Source organism: Alternaria postmessia (assembly GCF_024291825.1).
Source record: "Alternaria postmessia strain BMP 2775 chromosome Unknown scaffold_30, whole genome shotgun sequence".
NCBI classification, from domain to species: Eukaryota; Fungi; Ascomycota; class Dothideomycetes; order Pleosporales; family Pleosporaceae; genus Alternaria; species Alternaria postmessia.
In genome coordinates, this window is record NW_026260103.1 from 13,393 (window position 1) to 33,440 (window position 20,048).

Consider the following 20,048-nt stretch of genomic DNA (forward strand, 5'->3'; position numbering starts at 1 on the left):
ACAGTCAAGGTGAATATCCTGGTAAATAGCTTTTCCGGTTCGTTCCATGCTCTCTATACTTGTGCCCATGGCCGGGAACAGTTGCTAAGGAAAAGAACACGGGTAATCGCAAATCGAGGTGTAGAGAAATGTTGTGGTCGCCGCAACAGAGGGCCAACCTCAACGTGGGGGAATCGGTCAAATATTGTGAAAAGGTTCATCTAGCGATGCGTCTATGCGGAGAATCGGCGCATGACCTTGGCGATGACTAGTGAGAGTTAGTATGATACTGGTCAGCGAGGATTGGATGTACATACCGTGCAGAGCGACGACACTGAAGATGAAGACAACGGACAGGGTCATGACCACAACAGGGTCGACCTTCAGACCGGGAGACTCATCAGTGTATAGCCCTATAAGCAAACGTTAGCCAAAGTCCTCCAATGTCATCTCTGCTAATCGTATTGTGTCATATCCTCTACTGTCATCCTCAAAACAGCTCGCTCTTTGTAGCTTCCATCTCTTCTCGTGATCTGTCCACCTCGGGGCACACTTACTCAGCATAGTGCTTGAGCTACCACCGGCACCGGCCGCCCTTGTGCTGCTTGGACGCAGGTTTGCGGTCTTCTCGGCGCGGTCAGCGGCAGCCTTCCTTCGCATAACAGTCGCAGGGCCACCCGGGGGCTTTGGCGACGCAGGACGCGCGGTTGTCGAGCCTGAAGAGGCCGTGTTGGAGGGAGAGGTAGCGCGTGGGGCAGACTGTTGGCCATGTTAGCGATGATGTTCGGTGTTCATGTTCAGCCAGCCTATGCAGCCTATGGCACGGAACTTGTTGGACGCATCGACGAAACCCTGCGGGGCGAGGGAAAGATACACAACTCGAGGAGTAGCAGGGCGTCAAGTTATGTCAACAATTATGCCGGCAAGTGCTCGTACTGCTGCTCTCCTGTCGCATGCTTCGTGTCGCGAGCCAGGTGTCCTCATGCGTCCAATGGCTTCCTCCGTTATCGAAAAGGGCGGTACTAACCATGGTGAGAGTTGTTGACGGTGACCGGTGGAGAATAGACGGAGTGGGTTGTGATGGGAGATGTCGTGGAAGCAGCTGGTGATAGTCGCTCGGCGAACCTCAAAGGCCACGATTCTGGAGCTGGGGTTGCCGCGCCGCGCTAACCCTGACCCTCGACAGCTTCGCTTACAAGGCCGCTAGCAAGGGTCACGTGTTAGTTCACTCACCACGGTTGCAATTTCCCCGAATAGGCAGGAAGATAATCACTATGCCAAATGGTGAAAGTCCACTTGAGAGTGTTGCGTGCGCATATTCACTACAAGGCGTTCTGATCCCAAACCACTTTTCCCATTAGACCGTTAGATGTACCAGGCCAAATAGCGTCCCAGAATCATCCGTGTAGGACCAAGCCTATCCTCTGATGATGCAGATGCCCTCAGCCGGACCCGAAAAGCTAGCAACCGGTAATAGCAAGTCATCCCTAAGCAAACTCCCGCAAGCCCCGTAAACCCATGTTGACCCTAAACCTGCCTAGCAAAACCCCGTGTAACCGCCCGTGAAAAGGTATATTATCTTCAGCAGACCCAGAGATGTGGAATGTAGACGGGTATGCCCAACGGCACCGCCAAACCCACAGAAAATATTCGCCAACCACCAATTGACCGGGTCCACCCATGGTTGTGTGTGTGAAAGACCGACACAGAATGCCCGAGACACCTGAAATGCAGTAACTCCGGATGTGCATCATATCTCCCAAATCAAAACTCCGTTTTCTAACCCCAAACAGACGCCTGCACTCCCTGTGTGGGCGTGTTGCTCCAGGGTCCGTTGTTCCAAATACCAACGCCCTTGTCAGTGACAGTAGACGAAGGGTTCATAGACGCAGATGTCGTAGACATGTTGTTCTGCTCGCTCGCGTTGTACGAGTTGTAGCCGAGAGGCGACGGCAGAGGTGAGTTCGCGCGCTTGCCCATAGCGCCACCTGGTTGCTGCAGGTTCTGGTTCTGAGGACGAGTGCCAATGGGGGCAACGCCAGAGCCGTTGGACTTCTGACCAGGCACAGGAGGAGAGCCTCCGGGCGACGAGTTGGAGGTACGGTTCGCCTGCTGAGCATCGAAGAGGTTGAATGCTGGGTTCTGGCTACCAGAAGGTGACGAGGTGCTGTTGGCACGCGCATCTTGAGCATTACCAGCAACGTCCTTGTCGCGGGGAGGCATCTGGACGGAACCCTCACCGGAAACGTTCTGGGCCTGCATGCCGAAGGGATCAAAGGCGAGGGGAGACGGACCCCGACCAGCTTGCGAGGTCTGAACACGAACATCCTGGCTCGAGGTCGGGTTGCTGTTGTACAGGGTGGAGGTCTCGCCATACAAAGCACGGTGCTGGCGGGCGATGAGTTCGCGGCGCTCCTCTTCATTCATGGCATTGGGGCTCATGGAGCGGTCGGACTTGGAGGCTGAGCCTGAAACGTCTGTATTACCCTAGTCAACCAACTGTCCTGCTTCTATTGTTGCCCAGATTCCGAGTCCTTACTTCTGTGGTATTGCTGCTCCTGGTGATAGTTGCGCAGCTCACGCTCACGCTGAGCCGCCATCCGTCGCTTCGCCTGTGCCATCTGGTCTGCGTCGTTGGGTCGCGGCGCATAGCGCTGGTTCTGGTAGAAGCCCTGGACGTTGGACGCCGAGTGGGAGCGGGAGCCGTCGTACTCGCTGACCGAGTGGTGGCGCTGGGCGCCGCCCATGCGCTGTTGCTCTGTATCACATGTCAGTCATGCGGGGACGATTATGAGCAAGACTGCATACCGAAGTCGGGGTATGGGCGGGGGCCACCTCCCATCATGGGCATGGACTCGCGGCGGTTGGCACCCATGGGCGTAGGAGGGAAGCCGGGACCGAAGGGCTTGCCGCTCTTGGCAAGGTTCTCGATGGCGCGGTCGACCTCTGTGGTGTTGTTGTTAGCACTCGGCTACGGGGCTCGTCTATGGTTACCATGGGGCCTGTCACTGCCACGTATTGTCGCATTGGCACTGGCAGCCCCCACTATAAGAAGCAACGTACCCTCAAACTGCGAGGCAAAGGCATTGGCGACCTCGCTGTTGACCGTGGAGCTTGTGCCTATATCCATGTGAATCGCTGCACCTGCACCGTTGAATCCCATTTGGCCGGTACCTGATCGCGAGGGTGGTTGGGGTTGCTCCCACGATGACTGCCGGCCGGGAGCAGGCGTGTTCCACGACGCGTCGTTGTAGTAGGACATGTTGGGTAGGAAGAAGTCGGGTGGGTTATTCGGAGTCGGGGTAGTCGCGCAACGCCAAAGGGTTGGTGGGTGGGTGATACTAGAAACTGAATCTGGGAGCAATTGATTAGTACGGCTACTCCTTGTCAACAAGTGCAAGCATCAATCGGCACAAGAGGTTCGAGCGATTGTCGGCGGTCGGACGCAGGCAAGTGTTGGCGATATGGGGGCGGGAAATGAGGTCGAGGCGGGCAGCGGAAAATTTTGGTGGAGAGCGGAGATGTTTTGGAGAACAGGGTCGTGCCGCGTACCGAGAAAAGCGAACCGTGTACTCACCTTTCACCGCGAAAAAGGAGCGACAGCTGTTCACTTAGCAGGCAGCAAGTGAAGTCACCGAGAAAAGCACACAACTGAGCGGGTAGGGGTCAGGGAGGCACTTCGGGAGATATCGCGGGACTGCTGAGGATTATGTCGAAAGGGGATGCTGGATTCGTTGCGCTAAGCAGGCCGAGCAACGACCTATCCACTTAATTCATCTCCGCTTCTCAGACACGGGCCTCACCAGCTGCATGCAATTAGTCTGATATCCCATTCGATCCCGTCCGCAACCACCGCTTACTCTTCGTATCGCGACAGACGCGCCGCAGCCTTGCCTTGGGGGATCTCTTACTGTCTCTCGAGGCCTGGCTCTGCGACTCTACCAGCAGTCGGCCAAGTGGAAGAGCATGCGGATGACGTCCGAGAGGGGCAGCTGCATATCCAAGTCGAGTACTGCGGGATATGCAGTGGGAGAGCAGTGGGCGCGTTTAGCGAACAACGGTTCGGGCTCTCACCACCATGGTCTGTCGTCGGCTATTCATGAGAAAGCCCCGCGCGCCTCCTTTACACGTGGTTTTCCCAGACCCTCCCTGTTTGACTCTGTTTTGACCCTGACATTCTCCCGACTCAGGGTCTGCATCATGTCTGTCATGCTGTTAGACACTGCGTCGTCGCCATCACCTGCGAACTCAACGTTCGCAGTGCCCCGCCAACGCGCCCGGGACGGTAGCGATGCCAAACCGACGCATGCCACACCGCATTGCCAGCATGATCACTTACACTACACCATGACAAGATATGTGGGAGCGCTTGGGCTCTAATGCGGGGCATCCAACGACCATTGCGGCCTGGCTTCCAATAAGCTCCCACCAAAGCCAGGCATTTGTGAAAATATTGACATGTGGCTTGCTTCTCCGTCGTAGCACATGCACATGGACCGAGAGAGATAATACCATCGGTGTGGTTGTCGCCTGCGTCTACTGTGTATCTTGCGCAGAGGGTACCGACATGGCCAGCTTCGGTGCCGGCTTTGTTTCCAGATGAGGTTTAACGATATTGAGATAGTAACGCCCTGCACGCCGAGCTTCGCATGCTGATACGCGACGTCAGTCTTGCAAGATGTGGGGGTTCGGAGTGCGTTGCCGGTCGCTAGACAAGACAGTCATTATACAACGACGGCATCATCTTTTTTAGAGACACCTCACGGCGTAAGCAATATCACCATGGCTCGTGCGGAGAGCAAACGAACCCAGACAGGGGCACGACCCATTCGGCTAAACATGCGCTCCCGCCTCTACCCCAGCTTTTTGTAGTTCGCCAACTTGGCCTACGTCCCGCCGTTGCGCCATCGCCTTCAAAAGTAAGCCTGGCATATGTCATCCGTGCTGAGGTCAGGGTGTTCTCACTTCTCCGTCTGCCCAGTCGTTCCTTTGCTTTCCATTTCCGTCTCCATGACATTGTCATCACACCGTTCGCGTCGAACGCTCTTTCCTCTTTTGCTTCCATAGCATCACGCGCCACAAACCACGGGTGTTGGTATCACTTACGACATCAGCCACACTGTCGACATGACCACCTATTCTACATTCCAACAAATACGCCCGACAAGCCCATCACGCATGACGGGGCGCAAGGAGCCTCTCACGCATAGAGTATGAGACACGCTCCTTCGAAAGGAGGCGGGATTATGGATGCCTATTAGCACCGATTCCGCAGGCCTGATGGACGAACGCTGTTTTCTTTCACGGCAGGACGTGAATTCCCACAACGCTGACAAGACCGAGTGAATGTCATCAATATGGCTACGCAAATGGATCTCGCCATGTGCGCGAGTGTATTACATCAACCTCTTCTTACGCTTCTTTTCTACCAGCAGAATGCAGATGCGAAAACCTGTAGTGTATCAACAGACACCTTTGACTAAATCTCAAGCTGCCCTGGCTCCAAATACCGCATGTCTTGCGAGCCTGCCGACGGAACTTATCCTCGCGATCACCGACCGCCTTGCGCTCGACGCCATACTGGCCCTCAAATTGACTCAACGACGATTCAACGATATCCTGCCTCTCGATCAGAGACGTTGGCAGGCTCCTCGGTCAAGGTGTGCCCAGCGCGCTATCCAGGTTTATTTGACCCCATCGTCATCTAAACCCAGTCATCGACATTGCATCGTGTGTAACGCTGAGTATCCCATCAGCCAGTTCAAGTCATCGAACAGTCCGGCTTGCGCGCCTATGGAGCATACCAACGTCCCCCACGACATCATCAAATTACCACCACGAGTCTGCTTCTGGCATGTTGGAAGGTTTATGAGAATTATCAGTCATGAGGCCGGGAACAAAAATGGATGGGTTAGCCACTCAGACAAAATGTGCATGCACTGTGGAGATATCCAGGGGTGGGACAAGTGCGAATGCAAGTGTGACAGCTGTTCTTTCTGGGAAGTAACAGTCTACAATCGACATATCAACGATGGTCAAAAATGTCGAAACCCGGTCTTCTGGAGAGACGCTCCCAGCTCACGCGTTAGAGGGGAGAATCAACTTTGGGTTCGGGAAGAATTTTGGGACGCGAACGGGAAACAATTTGTTGACTTGTCTGTTCGATTTGAGTCAGCCTAACCGATGGATGGGTGCGTTTGGCATCGACCTCCAGTCAGTTTTTCTTCGTTCTTGTATGCTTCACTTCTAACAAGAGCTGGTCTCCCTGGTTTTGTTTGTAATCTTTAATTCGTTATATCATTTAGAATCCAGTCTTTTCGTCATAGATCATGTCATCCTCCTCTTGTACAAGGCTAGCTTTCTCCACATCCATCTCTTTAGTCTCCCATTGGCATCCCAACTCTTGTCCCCATCTCCGCACGCTGAACAAAGCCCACCATTGGGCGATCATCAAAACCAACCCCACACAGGCGCCCCCAAACTTGACAACAGCAAACGTTGTCGAGCACTTTTCCAACCACTCATCGTCCCATCCAAAACCGGCATCAATGTCGCGGCATATCGACGATCCGTCGACGGCGTAGCTCGGAATTACCGGATTTAGCAACCGGAAGTCGAAGGGAAGAACCAGGTTTACGAGAGCGATGGTTACAAAGGACAACGTGGTCGCGTGGATGATTGTGTAAGCTGACACCAGGCTTGGTAATAACTGCAGCATCGGGTGTTAGCGGATTCATGTGACGAATGGACATGAGACTGCGACTCCGAGCGAAGCCGGCTGGACACAACCAAGTATACAGCTAGTGGACAGTCGCACAAGTCGCGGGGAAGAGCTTGGCTTACCCTTACGGCGCCTAGGAGGCCCAATATGCTTGCGCTGCCGGCAAGTACATTGTATGAGATGGAGAAAGATGCGCGGTCGAGGTCGGAGCCGGGTAGTAAGAAGGACAGCGCGAGTAATGTATGCGTGCAGAGAGTGAGGGAAGGGAGCACGATGGCTAAGAATCTGGAGACCATGTCAGTACCCGTCGCGTGTCGCGAACCTTGGGCAAGCGCGACATACCTCATCTGGTTCTGCTCTGTCGACAACGCCATGTCTTCCCACCGGATTCAGTAATCAAGATTCAAGGTAAATGTAAATGCGCTTGCTGGAGACTCAAAGTAACAATGCGAAGCGATGCGGTACAGTGCGAAGCGGAAACGGCCGTGTAAAAAGCAGATCAGATCAAGTACGTCAGGTTAGGTTCCGGGGGTATCAATATGCAGTCGGGACCAAGACAGCGGGTAGGAGACAGAGAGGAGAAGCAGCAGGCCGGCACGCTTATTCTTGTATGTATAGAGCCGTAGCAGCTAGCTAGCAGAGTAAAGAGGAAGGTTTTGTGAGCAAGAAGCTGCGACGCGTGAGTAGTAAGGTGATGAGTGAGGTCAGTTGCCTGGATTCGCCGAAGACGGATTGTTAATCGCGTTGGTTGTTCAGAGTTTAGCAGTGTTTTTAGTACTAGCTCCGGGATCCGCGGATGCACCAAGAGATCGTGTTGTGATGTCACGTCTGTGATCGATTTGATCATCGGAAGACACAGACCACGCAGTGCACACTGTTTTTACTTGAAACGGAGGGTCGGGCTTCGGGCCTCGACGTGACTTTGATGCGGTTTCCTCAAGTCATCCTGAAGACGCGTTGCAATTATTCGTGTGCGTGTGTGTGTGCCTGTTATCATCGGGATCTAGCACTAATTGTACATGCAGCACACAAGCAGTCTAGCCCTTGCCATGCCAATGCGGATCATGCGGCATGCGGCTGTTCCAGTGGAGCATCTTCCGGAGCTTAGCGGAAACAAGAGAGAAGCAGAAACGGCAAGACCTAGATCACAAGCGCGTCATTCCATGGCCTTTGTACAAACGTTATCTCGGTCTCTTGGACATGTCAAGCCGCACTTGTACGGCTGTCGGCAGTGCAGTCGTAGTGCATTTGATGGGCTTTTGCCCATGGCATTGTTGAAATGTGCATCTGCAGCTGACGGTAGATAGCCGGATGTGCGCACTTCCTTATTCCGTGGCGAATCACGTCGCGCTGCGAACGAGCACCCTGGTCGTCGATACAGAAGATTCCAGCTTGCGGACCATGGGCTGTTTCACGCATATGAACTGTACAAGAGATCAGGATAAATGCACAAAGCGGGTAGAGCATCTGGACTTTCCCCGTCACCGTCGAGTGGATGCGTTAGTCGCATATGCCCTAAGCTTAGTTGACAGCTATGACAATAATTTGACGTGCTAAATGCGAATGTCACTGCCCGCCCACGAGTAAGAGTTCCTTGAATCGACGCAGACGAAAGCATGTAATGGCGCGCTTACGTGATGCGCGAAAGACAACTGTGAGGGCAGCTGGCTCATCGCACCGACATCGTTGGCTAAAGGCCCGACATGGTGTTCAACAACCGCCAAAACGAATACATACACCACGCAATGGCAAGCGATAAGAGCTGAACTTTTTTGTTTTTTTTTTATTATTTAGCTATCAGCGCAAGACGCCGTGCCTTTATCTATTCATGTCGTCGTTTTCAATCGTTCCTCGTCTCTCACAGACACCGTCTATGCGAAGACGTAGCAAGGAATACCGTACTGCACGTCGACATTAGCGCTCATCCTTCTCCACACGGACACAGGTTTTTACTTACGTTGGTAGGAGCGTTGAACTTCAAGTTCTTGTCCAAGCCCGAAATCTCCTCAATCTCGCTGTCCTTGAGATCGAAGCTCGTCACATCCAAGTTCTGCTGCAGACGGTTCGCCGAGTTGGACTTGGGGATAACGCTAAGACCACGCTGTGTCGACCAGCGGAGCAGGACCTGTGCGGGGGTCTTGCCGTGTGCCTCGGAGATCTTCTTGATGACCGGGTGGTCGAACAGGAGGGGTGTGTCGGCCGCAATCTTCATGTCGCACTCGATGAAGCTCTGAGGCCCGAAAGATGAGTATGCGGTGACCTTGATGTCGTGCTGCTTAGCCAGCTCAATCAGGTAGGGCTGAACATAGTAGGGGTGGTGTTCGATCTGGAGAGTGGCGGGCTTGGTCTTTGCGTAGGTGAACATGTCCAAAAGCAGCGCTCCTGAGTAGTTGCTCACACCGATGCTCTTGGCCAGGCCCTTATTCTTGAGCTCCTCAAATGCTTCCCATGTGCTTTGTAGGCTGGCATTGCTGTGCTCGATCTTGCTCTTGCCGTCGACGAACCAGCCAGGTGGGTAGCGCTCCTTGGGGTCGACATACTTGAGGGCGACGGGGAAGTGGATAACGTAAAGGTCGAAGTAGTCAATACCCCAGTCGGCCAATTGCTTGCGGCAGATGGGCTCGACTTGCTCACGCTCGTGGAAAGTTTGCCAGAGCTTGCTGACGATGAAGAGATCTTCGCGCTTTACGAGGCCTTCCTTGATAGCGCGAGCTACACCTTGACCGCACTCAACTTCGTTGCCGTAGTCTGTGGAATTTGGTGTCAGCCATGATCACGCGCGCTTTCGTTCCGAAGAAGGACGCTAGCATTCCGAGGCAAGGCAAGGAGGCAGAAACCACGGGTAAATCGGGGTCATGAGCCCGTCAAAGATTGCCGGTAGATCTTTGTACTACACGGTTTACGGGCCGATGGAGCGTCTCGTAGTAACAGAGACCGATCTCCCCACATCCGCTAATGGTGGGTTTGGGGATGGAGACTCGAGATTTACTTACCGCAAGCACCGTCGAACAATCTGTATCCAGCCTTGATGGCATTGTAGACAGTGTCCGCACATGTAGCATTGTCGACCTTCCACAGTCCAAAGCCAACCTGAGGCATCTTGTTGCCATCGTTTAGCGTAACGTAGGGAGTGTTGATAGCCATGGTAGCGAAGAAGTTGCGATTGGCAAAACTATTCCGTTGTAATAATGTTGGCGTTCGTCGTTCAATGCAAGGTCTTGAAGAATGTAGAAAAGATGATGCAAGAGGTCTGGAAGTCGGAACAGCAGAAGAACAGGCGGCACGCAGGGTATTAATACTGCTAGCACGGCAATGGAAGCGCCCAGTAATCATGTCCCCAGAATATATACGTGTATTTTGCAGACGGAATAAGAGAATTTGGCGCCAGGTACAACAGCCTACCGTCTATATACGCCGTGTTAGAGGCTAACATGAACATATGACCCTGCGTCTTCAACCGGACGACTGGGTTAGTATGATCAGTTTGCCTCTTTACCCTGATAGGCGATGGTTCCGCCTGGCTTTTATCCTTGTTACGCCGCATGCTTGTGGCGGATGCTGACCATATTGGTCGGCCTTGGTGTTTGATGTCGATTGGAAGCTGGAATTGCACCGCCACTTCCTCTTCCTCTTGCCCGGCGACTGTCGATAAATGGATAAATAGCGGTTGGTCTCAACAGTATCAACAAGAAACTTCTGCGTGGTGAAACCGCATGTCTGTGCTGTGTTGCTGGCAAAAGAGCGCTCACAACCGCAGTAGTGACGATAGTGGGGTAACAGGTGCCCCTCCGTACCCACATTTTGGCTCTGCCACCACGCGGTGGACGGGTAAAGAGCTATTAGTCTCAAGGCACCGGATAATTAGTACGCGCCATAGTCGTGATTTACCGTTCGTCCATTACATTGGATAAGCGATGAGCCGGCGTGGGGTTTCTGACGTTGCATGAAAATGTTAGAGGCACGTGAAGCTGCTCTTTACGTTTGCGACAGGAAGCTCCGATCAGTGCGAAAGACATTTGGGGTGGAGATAGCTCCGCACTGGAGACACAACACAATGTTGAACGCAATTTGTAAGCGCAGGGGAAGTAATGAACACAGAAGGGGCCTTTAGAAATGTACAACTAGAAGTCCTCGTTGATTGACGCTAATATCAATAACACCTGCACTATTCACATCACAGACATCATACCTACTGGGAGCGCAGTCGTACAAGAACATCATACCGCCCACTTTCCATACGCCGAACAAACTCCGATGAGTAAAATGCGTTCCCCTTATCAGGTCCAAATGCCTAGGGTTATTTCCGCGAACTCGCCATCTCTCCGAACCGCCCTCTTTGCTGTGTGGTATCATAGGCTTGTAGCACCCGAGCTTGTGATTCGTCTGTTTGTGAAAACGCATACCCACGCTGTTTGCGCATACGCTGCACTTGTCGGACTTTTCGGATGGCTTTTTGGAATTGCTCCATACTGTTGCAAAGTCAGTGAATCGTGGCGAGCAAATATAAAAATTGGGGAAAACATACCGTGGCCTGTAATCTTGTATGTTATACTTCTGAATCTCTTGAACGTGATGGTAGCTCTGCGGAAAGTACATTCTCTTCGCGTACTTCCACGCAAAGTCTCTGATGAGACAGAGTGGTGGCAGTACCAATACCATTGCCCAGAAGCGTGGGTCAGGAAAGAGGCGCTCGATTACACCAACATATTCGTTGGATATGTTGATCTTGGGGGCTACGACAGCGTAGATGGGCATCAAGATGAACCAAAGCAGCATGGAGCCCGGAATAGCTAGCACGGTATACTTTGTCCAGATGTTGGTGATGAGGGAGGCTTTGAGAAGGACGGTCGCCAGATTAGCAGTGTAAGCGGCGGTTCCCCAAACCCAATGGCCTGCATTTCGGCCATCCCATTGTGGCCAGTCCCAGAGAATAAATGCTTGGGCACCGAAATACAAAATCAGCGAGTGGTAGAAGCCATTTCCAACCCAAGACCAGAAAGAGTGCATACGGAAGAAGACACCAGACTGACTGAGGCGGTAGAGCTGCGGATACCTGTCCAAAAGCCTCGCGCTTACGAACTGATCGAAAATACCCAGGACGAAAGGCGGCGCCGCTGTGAAGAACACGTTGTAGAAGGTCAGCGTCCACGACTCATAGATAATCTGACCCGAGAACCCATTCTGGAAAGAGTACCAGAACTGTGTCATGAACATGGCAATGTTCTTGTAGAAAGAGTACAAGATAACCTTGCTGACACGCTGATAACTCCAGGCGCCGTGGACAAGGAGAAGTTTGCGCAAGTAGCGGAATTGGCCAATCGCGATATCTGCGCTACGTGCTGCCTGCAACCCCTCAACACCACTGATACCAACACCAACGTGAGCGGCCTGAATCATGGAAACATCGTTTGCGCCGTCACCGATAGCCAAAAGGATAGCCTTGAGGTGGCGTTTGACAAGCTTGACGACAAGGGCTTTCTGTAGAGGGGAGACACGGCAACAGATGACAGCCTTGCACCTGACAGCCAGGTCCAAGAACTCCTTCTCAAGGTCACGCTCAAGGGCATAGGTAAGCGACTTGCCGTCGATAACTAGAGCGAGAACATCCATCTCAGCTCCACCTTGGCTCTGACTAGTAACTGCTTGGTACTTTTTGCGAATGTTGTCTCGCGTATCTTCCTTATTTTCTTCGTTAACAATGAGTAGACTCATGTCCTCGCTGATCAACTTGCAACTCATGCCAATGTTGATGGCAGTTTCTTGGCGATCTCCAGTGAGGACCCAGACCTTGATACCAGCGGATTGCAGGGTAGCGATAGTGTCTGGTACACCCTCTTGCAGTTTGTCTTCGATAGCAGTCGCTCCAAGCAGAGTCATGTCATGCTCAATGAGCTCAGCAGCCTTGTCTAACTCTTCGGCACGATTACCGCTAACAGTTGTTTGTGCAGTATTGAAGACCGACCACCATTGCTGGAACTCGCTCTCTGAGATCTCTCGCATCGCAAGACACAACGTGCGCAGTCCCTCGGAAGCGTACTCTTCAAGATGCGTCAACGTCGTTTCCACATGAGGGTTGTCTTTGCCAAGCCTCTCCAATATGACGGTGTCGGCTCCCTTGGTGTAACAGACAATCTTGCCCTCAGGAGTACGGAAAATCGTAGACATCCTTTTCCTGGTGGAATTGAATTCGCAAACGGCTAGGAGTTCATATTCAAGCTCGCGACCATCGACTTCGATAATCACCGCGCGCGGCTTCCTCGCAACGAACTTGTAGCCAAGAGTCACTGCGCCTTCCACCAAGGCGCCCTCATCGGGCGATGCAGCTTGGTACTTGATGGCAGCCTTTTCGCCCTTTCTTTCGGGGATGACTGTATGGCAAGTTGCGAGTAGAGTAAGGAACTGGTCAATAATGTACTTGTTGTGGTGCGTTTTGCGATTGTGCTCAAGTTGCTTGAAGTCATGGATTCCGACCTCAACACCGTCTTCAAAGGTCGCACGTCTGTCCTCGGGGACCTCATCGGCATATTGAATGCCGGCAATCGTAGACTGCTTGAACTCCATCATGTTGCATGTCAGAGTACCTGTTTTGTCCGAGAAGATGTATTCAATCTGACCTAGTTCCTCGACCAAAGACGAAGTTCGGCATTTTGCCGGTGTGTCTGTCGGTTCATAGTAAATATCGAGATCAGAGTCGATGAGACTACCAGTGTAGTATTTGACGATTTCAATCGTTACGAAAAGCGAGATGGGAACCAAGTTGGAGTATAGTACCCAATATGTTAGGAGGTCGCGGAAGAATTGTTTGGCGCCGTTGAAAGCATCAAGTCTGAGATACTCGAGGCTGTCTCTCTCCTTGGACTGTATAATCACATCGCCTATAGAGCTGATGATGCTTAGCGCTATGAGAATGACTACAAGCATGAGAATCTGCTTGTTGACCAGTCTCTCCACTGCAGTAGTCTTGATAGGCGTAGCCGTGGCATTTCTCATCAGCTTCGTTTCGTGTCCGGTAAATACCACGACACCGTGTATCCAAGGTGTGTTTCGCAGTGTCGCTCCACGCAACAGCAGCTGATCGGGTGCTAGTGGTAGTTCCCTTTCCCCACCACCAGCTGCCATGGTCAAAGTTGCTTCATAGGTGTATAGACTGCTGTTAGGCTGTTCTGACCGTATACGGCCTCCTAGTCGTGCCAGCTCAGCAGGACTGACAAAGTCAGCTGTCTCGGGTATCGCTTGCTTGATCTTCAGATTTGTCTCTCCGTCCAAGTTGGCCGTCTCAATGTAGCATAAACCCTCGGGCTCGGACGAAGCAAGCAGGACCAAATCGGTGGGGAAGGATTGTTCGGATTCAACGCGTACGATGTCGCCAACTGCCACATTAACCCATTTTGTATCTGCAAAGGTAGAGCCTTTGAGAACTTGGGCTTTTGAGTTGTTGAGGTCAGAGTCAGATTGTTTCCGCCGGTAGTCCTCAATGTACTCCTTGACGGCCGAGACCAGCAAGACTATACCAAGCGGTACAATGGTAGTGTATCGCGAGGTGGGGGAGATACCGGGGATCTGTTGTAGAATGGCCGTGAACAAGAAGAAGAGATTGGCGTATTTGGAGAACTGTTCGTAGAGGAACTTGGGAAGGAAGGTGGCGATGTTGTATTTCGAGGTTGAGATGTGGTTGTCGACGTATTTGTTGGCGGCATTCGCGGGCGGGTTGTTCAGGTGGATGATTCTTGGCCCCAACGTTGAGGGATCTGGCGCGCCCCTGCCGAAGCCAAACTTGAATGAACCCATGCCCTTTTTCGTTTTGGAGGACTGGCCATCGTCGCGTGCGCTTGCGGTCGTATTCGCGCTGGGCTGCCGTTGGTGTGCTGCGTTCTCGGTCAATGGCAGATCCATCTCGGAATACTCGTTGCCCTTCCCGAACATGTTCTTGACTTTTCCAGTCAGGCCACCTCCAAGACTCAGGATACTATTCCTGTTGTGCGCCTTTTTGGATGCCCCGCGCTGTATGCCTGGTGAAGGCTGGTCATACGCTCCTCCCGCAGCGTAGTAGCCCTGTGCTGAAGCATCGTCGTCTGCCGGTATGTCTGCATCCGAGTACCGCTGGTAGTTGTGCAGGTCCGAGGTTTGCGAGTAGGCTCTGCTGTTGTTTGCTCCTCCCAGATAGGGCGAGTCACCCGTGGGTGCGCCAGGCCCGCCCGGCAGGCCTGCCGTCGCCCTCCCACCCCCGACAAAGTCATCGTACGAAACCGAGGGCCGACCTTGCGGCGCTGCATCGGAGCTGTCTATGTCGTACCGGTGGAGGAGGTCATGGTCATTGGCGGGTGGCGGTGCACCCGAGTAATATGTGGGTTGATGGTCGTCGAAGTCGATCAGGTTCTCGCTATGAGACGGTCCACCGGGCGGCCTGCTGGCCATAGCGGCCGAATGTTGCGATGGGCGTCTTTCTCCGAAGAGGGCGGTTTGTCTACCACTTCATGTGATAGCTGCCGGTGTGTCGTCGTTTCTGCAATGTGTTGTCGCGTCGCGGACGGATACGGAGGTCTTGCGGAGCTTCGTCGTAAGCCACCCTGGTTATAGTAACGCAGCTTGGCGGGCGTCTCCGAGTTAGGTTTATACCGAATGCGCGCAATGTGTCGTGATCGCGTTTGTATCGTGAAGAAAGCGAAGGTCAACTTCCACCAGCGCCGGGAATGTTTGCGGATCCTGTTGCAAGGTTTCGCTGACTGCCGGTCGTCGAAAGATGTAGGCACGGACCAGAGTGCTGAGGCAGTGCCTACCACTACCCTGGGCCTTCTGCTGCAACCGCGCCCCTGGGGCCTCGTTATGTCGACGAATAAGATCGATTCACCTTGGCCGCACGTCTCAAATTGCACCAAGCTGACATTGACGCGCGATGCTGCAAACTACCCAACTTGCAGTGCCATTACGCGGCGCCACGCTGTGGGGAGAGATTTGGTGGAGACCCTGACGTTGCGCCAAGTCCGCACCCTGATACTAACCTTCGGGATGCTTTTGCTTCCGAGTAAACCCTTCTTGACAGGAACATGAATACAACCTCTTGTCTACCATTCGATAGCTAACATTGCTGCCGTTGCGTTGGAACCAAATGCCCATTGAATTTGGACAGAACACGCCAAGTACCAACACGGCTTGTGAGGCGGGCATACTACAATTTCCCTCAGCCCGGTTCGTGCTGCGGCGTCTTGCTTGACAGCATGGAAGAGAGATGACCCAATCAATACTATGCGATTGGATCGTGTATTTTGTATCATTTCGCAGAATGCTGTGTTATACGGCCTGCACAGTGGCTAGAGCATCGATATCGTTGCATCGTTTCAACATTCCTTCGCCCCTAACTTGTCGGCGATGGTGTCCAAAGAGATTACTTTGACTAGCTGCTCGCGTTGCGAGTTCTGAGGCTGTGGCCTCGTACCTAGGTAACGTCGCACTGAAGGCGGAGTCGTCACGCTTAAAATAGCACCACGTTTGCGCAGTTTAAGAATGATACGCATCGATCCAACGACCATGCATTTAGTTGATTATGCCGCTCTTATAGTGCTTTTGTTATATGTGGACTGGAAGATAGGTGAACGATCTTGATATACATCACTGTCGCAACACACCCTGATTGCAGCAAGTCTCTCATTCATACCACGACTATCTTGTGACCATGTGGCCGATATAGTGATGGCCAATAAACACGTATTGCGGTTGTGCTTTAGCGAGCATGCGGGTGATTTTTGGTGTTGCACTAATGAAATTTTCGACCGTCCCGCCGAATTCCCCCCCACCCAACCAACATTTATCCCGGCCATATGAGATTCACCCAGTTTCTTGCCCGATCTCTCTGCTACCCCAAAATACTCAAGGATATAATATGAATTAATTTCCAGTCTTTCATCGAACAACAGCAATAGCCCGGCTAGCTCAATCGGTAGAGCGTGAGACTCTTAGTCTTTCACGGTCTAACAGACACGATTACTCAGTACATCTCAAGGTTGTGGGTTCGACCCCCACGTCGGGCTTGTACGTCCGTTCGTTTTTGCTGGATGGTTGTAGAGGTGTTGAGGGTGAAGGTCTTACGATACCTCTATAATCACCCCTTTTTTTGCTACCACAACCCACAAGGGTTCATCTTGCTGCTAAAACTGCGCAATCCTGGTTCTGGATGGAGCCTTCACTCTTTCTACCAGTCGTTTTATGAAATATCAGTTGCCTCGAGTTTTGCTTGACGCAGATAGCTAAATGGCGTTTCGCAGGCCAACGACCCCAGAAATGCGATCCTCCACAAGAAGAACAATGTTTCCAACTATCTACCTGATCTGATCTGACGTCCGTATGAGTCTTCACTGTTCTGATTTCGTTCACTGTCAATTGACAAGCGCATTTCACTAGCGATGTACTTGGAGAGCCTAGGCCTCGTGCACACTTTATTCAATCCCTCCAGCGCAATAGGTTACGGTCTTCTTTCCAAAAGTTTCTCCTCCTGAAATCAACAGCTTCTCCGGATACACTGTCATGTCGGCCTACAACACCATAACCCTCACTCCTTATGAGAAAGCCACCTTCTGCAGCGTGATTGAACACGACAAGCTCGCCCGACATTGCCCTTTCGATAACGGTCGGCATGCTCTCGAACTCGACTACGCTACCGCACCTGATCTAGGATCATTATCGAGACTGCCAGCTGAGTTGATGGAACAAGTTGTTCTGGAACTGGATCTCGCAAGTCTGTTGGTGTGGAGGAGGGTTAGCAAAAGGGGAATGGACTTCGTGGCTTGTCTGATCGAGTGGAAAAAGGTAATAAGCATTGCCAGAAGCGTCAGACTTTGTGCTGATATCGCGATTCTAGGTCACTCTCATAGCTCCGAATACCGTGAGAATGGCTGTTGGCCTCCATTCGCACTCTACATTCAGCCTCGCTGAACTTTATGATGCTCTTCACCAACGTACCTGCGGTATTTCAGACTGTTCCAACAGTGCAAAGTATATCAGCATGGGCACTTTAGTACGCATTTGCGAGACCTGTTTCTATCCAAGAGTTTGGCGGACTATTAAGTCATTCGCATTCAACTACTACTGTGCCCGGAAAGTGCGAACGAGCGAGCATACGGAAGAGAACGAGAAACCACTGGAGAAAGAAGTGACAGCATACAAGGTACGTATGGATGAACGCATCGGCTTCGTCGAAGTTGGTGTTTTGGAGAGGAGAGGTAGAGGCATTGAAGGAGTTCCGGGAAAGGGGATCAACGACGGAGATTTGGACAGACAGTGGGCTGGTGGCTCGGCTTGGGAGTGATACACGCAAACACTATACAAGGCAAGACTTAGCGTCAGCCTATAGGCATCAGATATCGTAACTTCCTCTTGAATATTTGGGAATGCAGAGAATTGGCTCTACTGTGTTGTCCTAAGTTTTGTAAAAGATGGTAATTTCAGCCATGATAATCAGTCGTGAATCAGATCGTGGTAGTAGACCTAAGGGATATTTGTTAGGGCTCCGGCTCGCCACCAGATACCTGCGAACTACATGTAATGCCTCATATGAGATGTATGTTTAGGTGGCATGACACATGCGGAGGCTACTTATGCGATGAGCGACCGGAGAGTACGCACGAACGCGATGGTTTGGTGTACCTACTTGTGTGGGGCGGGGTCGCGGATCCTTTCAGGCTTGCAGTCCACCTCCCGTCCCCTCTTCCTTACACAAAGTCCTCTCTCGATATCACACCACCGGGTCCTTAATCACCCTGGCAGACATCCCGTATAGCGCATTGGTCATGTATGCCGTGTTTTTGATACTGGTGTTGGTGTGATGTGAGAAAGACCTTGTGACAGTTGTGTTCGTGTCACTCGGTCCATACCGCTGAACTAAGCTTGCGCTTGCTCATCCTTACCAACACACTTCCCAGACTGCATCCACGTATGAAACATGGTAAACGTTTGCTGATGATTGTGGCTAGCTCGGTAGGTTGCTGATGTCATGCTTGGGGCTTTAGGCAACATGTAGTAGGCATAATTAGAGGCGGAGCTTCCACCCATTTCATTATGACGACACGATGCGCGACGCGTCGGGCGACGTGATATGAGCCTACTTCTCGCCTGAATGAAGATGACATTCTACCCTTCGGATACCAAAGACACTGAGCAAGACTAATTATCCAACTAACGCTTCTTCTTCTTGATCATCATGGACACAATCAAGAAAGCCATCGGCAGCGCCTTCGACCCTAACACAGACATCCCTGACCTTAGCGGGAAGGTAAATTGATACTCTCTCATCTACACGATCAAATTACTGACCACGATCACAGGTCTACGTTGTTACTGGCGGCTCTGCCGGCATTGGATACGGCATCGTCGCACATCTCCTTCAGCACAACCCGTCGAAAATTTACCTCCTGTCGAACAAGGAAGAGCACGCCGATGAAGCCCAAGAAGCGCTCAAGGAATGGGGTGATATAAGTAAAGTCGAGTGGCGCAAGTGCAACCTCGAAGACCTAAAGCAGGTGGACGAAGTAGCCAAGTCGCTGGCAAAGGAGCTGGACAGACTTGACGCTTTGGTCTGCAATGCTGGGCTGGGTGTCGGCGTATACAATGAGACGCGTGATGGTCTGGACAGCCACATGCAGGTCAACGTCTTCTCGCAGGCACATCTTACGCTCACGCTCTTGCCTATACTACAGAAGACGCCTGACTCGCGCATCGTACACCAATCCTCTGATCTGCATAAGGGCGCTGACTCGAGCATGAAGTTCGAATCGATCCAAGAGATGAACCAAGACATTGGCGCAATGAAGCTCTACAACCGCACCAAGCTAGCACAGATACTCTTCCTACGTGAGCTGTACTCTCGTGTCAAGGCTGGCGAATTCGGTCAAGTCACAGAGAGCAGCGGCTTACCGTGGATCAATGCGACACACCCCGGCGGCGTGTTAACGGACCAGCAAGATCAGGCAGTTGAGGCTTATGGTACCATGGGAAAGGTTGGAGTCGCAGCAGTTAGGCCGTTCATGAAGGATCCCGTAGCTGAAGGATGTCGCCCGGCCCTGTTTGCTGCCGCGTCACCTGATATTGTAAAGGATCAGATTCAGGTAAGTAGAGATCTCTCATACTTCTCGTTCAGAATCTCAAGCTGACTTCTGACAGAACTCATACATTGTTCCTGATAAGAAGGTCCAAGAAGCGTCCAAGCAGGCCAGAGATGAAAAGTTGCAAAGAAATCTGTGGAGGCTGACCAAGGAAGTCTTGGAGTCGAAACTTGGTAGTCTGCCGTACGAGATGAGAACTGATGTTGTCAACACAGCGTAGGCCGAGGGTAAATGCCGGTCCGATTACAAATGAACAT

At 52.2% G+C, this 20,048-nt stretch overlaps 5 protein-coding genes and 1 non-coding gene across 6 annotated transcripts; 2 read left to right on the forward strand and 4 right to left on the reverse strand.

Moving 5' to 3' along the window:
- Positions 1-212: 212 nt before the first annotated feature.
- On the reverse strand, positions 213-3,241 carry J4E82_005559 (uncharacterized protein; the record flags this gene model as incomplete). The annotated part of the gene is made up of 7 exons (XM_051731822.1): positions 213-247; positions 297-392; positions 537-738; positions 1,771-2,456; positions 2,519-2,737; positions 2,788-2,925; positions 3,043-3,241. 7 exons carry the CDS (start codon positions 3,239-3,241, stop codon positions 213-215), a joined length of 1,575 nt encoding a protein of 524 aa, XP_051588312.1.
- Positions 3,242-6,280: 3,039 nt separating this feature from the next.
- Positions 6,281-7,074, reverse strand: J4E82_005560 (uncharacterized protein; the record flags this gene model as incomplete). Its single annotated transcript, XM_051731823.1, has 3 exons — positions 6,281-6,688; positions 6,823-6,985; positions 7,043-7,074. 3 exons carry the CDS (start codon positions 7,072-7,074, stop codon positions 6,281-6,283), a joined length of 603 nt encoding a protein of 200 aa, XP_051588313.1.
- Positions 7,075-8,571: 1,497 nt separating this feature from the next.
- XYL1_2 (NAD(P)H-dependent D-xylose reductase (XR)) lies at positions 8,572-9,844 on the reverse strand (the record flags this gene model as incomplete). Its single annotated transcript, XM_051731824.1, has 3 exons — positions 8,572-8,601; positions 8,658-9,448; positions 9,694-9,844. 3 exons carry the CDS (start codon positions 9,842-9,844, stop codon positions 8,572-8,574), a joined length of 972 nt encoding a protein of 323 aa, XP_051588314.1.
- A 1,153-nt stretch (positions 9,845-10,997) lies between these two features.
- J4E82_005562 (uncharacterized protein) lies at positions 10,998-15,115 on the reverse strand (the record flags this gene model as incomplete). The annotated part of the gene is made up of 2 exons (XM_051731825.1): positions 10,998-11,169; positions 11,226-15,115. The coding sequence occupies 2 exons, from the start codon at positions 15,113-15,115 to the stop codon at positions 10,998-11,000; spliced, it is 4,062 nt and encodes a 1,353-aa protein (XP_051588315.1).
- Positions 15,116-16,616: 1,501 nt separating this feature from the next.
- Positions 16,617-16,725, forward strand: J4E82_005563. Its single transcript has one exon. It is a non-coding gene; the product is annotated as a tRNA-Lys (tRNA).
- A 2,165-nt stretch (positions 16,726-18,890) lies between these two features.
- Positions 18,891-20,011, forward strand: J4E82_005564 (uncharacterized protein; the record flags this gene model as incomplete). The annotated part of the gene is made up of 3 exons (XM_051731826.1): positions 18,891-18,962; positions 19,015-19,794; positions 19,850-20,011. The coding sequence occupies 3 exons, from the start codon at positions 18,891-18,893 to the stop codon at positions 20,009-20,011; spliced, it is 1,014 nt and encodes a 337-aa protein (XP_051588316.1).
- Between the last annotated feature and the right edge of the window lie 37 nt (positions 20,012-20,048).